The sequence below is a fragment of the Argentina silus genome (genome assembly GCF_951799395.1).
Source record: "Argentina silus genome assembly, chromosome: 16".
In the NCBI taxonomy this organism is placed as follows: Eukaryota; Metazoa; Chordata; class Actinopteri; order Argentiniformes; family Argentinidae; genus Argentina; species Argentina silus.
In genome coordinates this window covers 503,320-507,172 of record NC_139670.1, presented here as the reverse complement: position 1 = coordinate 507,172, position 3,853 = coordinate 503,320, and the positions used below count along the sequence as shown (strand labels likewise).

Here is a 3,853-nt window from a genome sequence, read left to right as displayed (position 1 = left end):
GACATACTGTAGGGGGTAGAAGGCTTTAAGGTTGAAGTTTTAAGGCGATATTAATTCCATAATTTGCATTTCCTCTCGAAATAACCAAAAATACACTTAAAGGGGCAATCTGAGATACAAACAACAACAAAGCAGTCACCCCTTAATGGTTTTGGTAAACAGCTGAGGGACGGAGCGGAGAAAGGTAACCACTCTCAAACGGGGCAGACGGGGCTATGGATGCAAGGACTGACTGTCCATGATATCAACATGATGATCTAGTGGTTCACTGGAGGTGTGGCTCTGTAGCTTTAACCATGTTTTGAACCTACACAGTTTTACAATAACATTGTTTACAACAATGGAGTACAACAAGCTTATATGTTGGGTTCTGACAGTTGATCTGAGCTCATGAGGCCTTTATAAGTTACATTCATCAAGAATCAGTGGCTAGATATCATTAACTTAAAAGTGTCATTAGGAATGTACCAATCACAGATTATCCCTTTAATGCCTGCTGTGTCCCAAAACACACCATGTTAACATCTTATTTCATATACATTCTGTTTTTGTTACAAATTAGTAACTTCATCAAATCATCAACTCCATCAGTTCAGTACATTTTGACTGTCAAAGTTTTAGCTTGTAAGACAACAGCGCCATCTAAAGGTGTGTCAGGTATTTGTTTCTAAAGCACTTCTTTTAAAACTCCCATTTTAAGGTTTAATAATAATACAAAAGTAGTACACAGCAGAGTGCCTAACCCTACACCTAACCCTAACCCCGAAACCTAAACCCTAACCCTAACCCTAAGCTAAAGCAAACATTTCAAACGATCAGCAAATATTTTCCAAATAATGCAATGTAATGGCTTGTTATATTGATCAACTCTCTATTTCAAACATATTTATTGAACATCATTATGACTGACAGCAGGATCAGCCAGTCGCAGCTGGGCATCACAGAGGCTCTGCTGTTTAAGCCACAGCTACAGTCTCCTCCTTTTGGGTGTGGATTGGCCGGGGGCTGCGTGGGGGCGGGTGCTGGACACAGCAGCCAATCGACGCTGATGGATTTCGGAGTGACATTATCTTGGTCCAACCCTCCTTTCTTCAACACCCAATAGAGGTTGTCCTTGAAGAAGTAGGTATCGCCTGGGGATAGATCGACAGCCAATTGATCTGTCTGAAATGCTTATAAAACTTGACTAACAATAGGCTTAGATGTGACATCACAAACCCAGAATGTAAACATTGGCATATTGTTTAGTCAGCCTGCTCACCCTGGGACACAGACGCATGTTCTGATTGTTGACGCCACAGAAAACATATTGTTTACATACGCCTCCAGTGGTCGGCAGGGGAAATGTTTACATACGCCTCCAGTGGTCGGCAGGGGAAATGTTTACATACGCCTCCAGTGGCAGTGAGGGGAACTGTTTACATACACCTCCAGTGGCCGTGAGCGGAATTGCCTACGCATGACACGGAGGGGAGGAAGTGCATAAGGCGGTTGGCGGTTGGCGGTTGACGGTTGGCGGTTGGCGGTTGGCGGGGCAGCGGAGGCGTGAACCACCCGACTAGCAACCCGAACGTCACACTTGGGACACTACTTTTTATTTGGTGCTAATTCTTGCTAATTCTTGTTGCTTATGCTAAATTTTGCCAATGCCTTCCCCTGACAACTTCCCCTAACCTTAACCACTTGAATAATGCCTAACCGCCACACAAGTCCTAATTCACATGGTCAAGCAGACGTAAACGTAGGTCGTATTCTGAGGCACGAACAATCAGAACATTCTTACATATGAGATCAGGTTGTGTCACTCATACCCTCGGTCCAGCTGATGATGTCATCGGGGTCAGGGGGCACGCCCTTCCAGAGGGTGGCGTCTTTGGGGTAATCCCCCTCGGGCCTCCTCTCCTCCCCCCGCCGGGTCTCATCGAACCTCCAGAACTCTCCGGCGCTGAACAGGTAGGTCTTGCCGTTGTGGGCCCAGATGAAGGCGCTGTCGACCCGGTCCACGGCCCGCCCCGCCCTGGTCCTCATCCCCCACTCTGCCACGGGCCGGGGGGAGTCTGACAGGGCCTGGGTGTCCCTGAAGACCCAGTACTGAGCACCTGGAGGGGGGGGGGGGGGGGGGGGGGGGGGGAGGGGGGGAGAGTAGAGGGGGGGGGAGAGAAAAGAGGAGAGAGCCTTATAGGGCTTTATAGGGCTGTATAGGGCTTTATAGGGCTGTCTAGGGCTTTATAGGGCTGTCTAGGGCTGTATATCGCAACGGCACTTCACTCCGCCCTGTCCCACCTTGACAATAGCAACACCTATGTGAGAATGCTGTTCATTGACTTCAGTTCAGCTTTCAACACCATCATCCCCTCCAAACTGATCTCCAAGCTGGGCATCAATTCCTCCCTTTGCAACTGGATTCTGGACTTCCTAACCAACAGGCCGCAGTCTGTTAGGCTACATAACCACACCTCCTCAACCCTCACCCTGAACACCGGCGTTCCACAAGGCTGTGTGCTGAGCCCCCTCCTTTACTCCCTCTTCACCTACGACTGCACACCTGTACATGGCTCAAACACCATTGTTAAGTTCGCAGACGACACAACGGTGATTGGTCTCATCAGCAACAACGATGAGTCGGCCTACAGGGAGGAGGTCCAGCACCTAACAGTGTGGTGTAACGACAACAACCTGGCTCTCAACACCAGGAAGACCAAGGAGCTCATTGTGGACTTCAGGAAGTCAAAAGCTGGCACACACACCCCCATCCTCATCAACAGGACTGAGGTGGAGCGAGTCACCAGCTTCAAGTTTCTGGGTGTCCACATCTCTGAGGATCTCTCCTGGACCCTCAACACCTCTACCCTGATCAAGAAGGCTCACCAGCGTCTCTTCTTCCTGAGGAGACTAAAGAAGGGTTGTATAGGGTTGTATAGGGCTGTACAGGGTTGTATAGGGCTGTATAGGGTTGTATAGGGCTGTACAGGGTTGTATAGGGCTGTATAGGGTTGTATAGGGTTGTATAGGGCTGTATAGGGCTGTATAGGGTTGTATAGGGCTGTATAGGGCTGTATAGGGTTGTATAGGGCTGTATAGGGTTGTATAGGGTTGTATAGGGTTGTATAGGGTTGTATAGGGTTGTATAGGGCTGTATAGGGTTGTATAGGGTTGTATAGGGTTGTATAGGGTCTGTCGTGGTCTTTTCTCACCAATGAAGAAGATGATGCAGCTGTCACTCTTCCTCTCATAGACAGCATCGATCCTATTGGTCCCCTGGGGCAGACCCATCCAGAAGTTAGTGATCAGAGCTGGTCTGAGGGAAACCAGCGAGCCGCTTCTCTGCACCCGCCAGAAGTGAGGGCCTGGGTCAGACACGGGAGACAGGGTCAGGGGTCAGACAGGGGAGACAGGGTCAGGGGTCAGGGTCAGGGTCAGACATGGGAGACAGGGTCAGGGTCAGGGTCAGACACGCGAGACAGGGTCAGGGGTCAGGATCAGGGTCAGACATGCGAGACAGGGTCAGGGGTCAGGGGTCAGACACAGGAGACAGGGTCAGGGGTCAGGATCAGGGTCAGACATGCGAGACAGGGTCAGGGGTCAAGGGTCAGACAGACAGACAGACAGGGTAGGCAGACAGACAGACAGACAGGCAGGCAGGCAGGCAGACAGACAGACAGACAGGCAGGCAGGCAGACAGACAGACAGACAGACAGACAGACAGACAGACAGGCAGGCAGACAGACAGACAGGCAGGCAGGCAGACAGACAGACAGACAGACAGACAGACAGGCAGGCAGGCAGGCAGACAGACAGGCAGACAGGCAGGCAGGCAGGCAGGCAGACAGACAGGCAGGCAGACAGACAGACA

The 3,853-nt window shown here is 50.5% G+C and overlaps 1 protein-coding gene across 1 annotated transcript in view; it reads right to left on the bottom strand.

Annotated features, from left to right (window-relative positions):
• Window positions 1-854: 854 nt before the first annotated feature.
• The window catches only part of mmp25b (matrix metallopeptidase 25b), a 9,520-nt gene continuing 6,521 nt past the window's right edge, over window positions 855-3,853 (bottom strand). Inside the window, 3 exon segments of the mRNA XM_083687947.1 lie at window positions 855-1,133; window positions 1,812-2,099; window positions 3,195-3,347. Of these exon segments, the coding sequence (XP_083544073.1) occupies window positions 877-1,133; window positions 1,812-2,099; window positions 3,195-3,347 (698 nt within the window). The 3' untranslated portion in view covers window positions 855-876.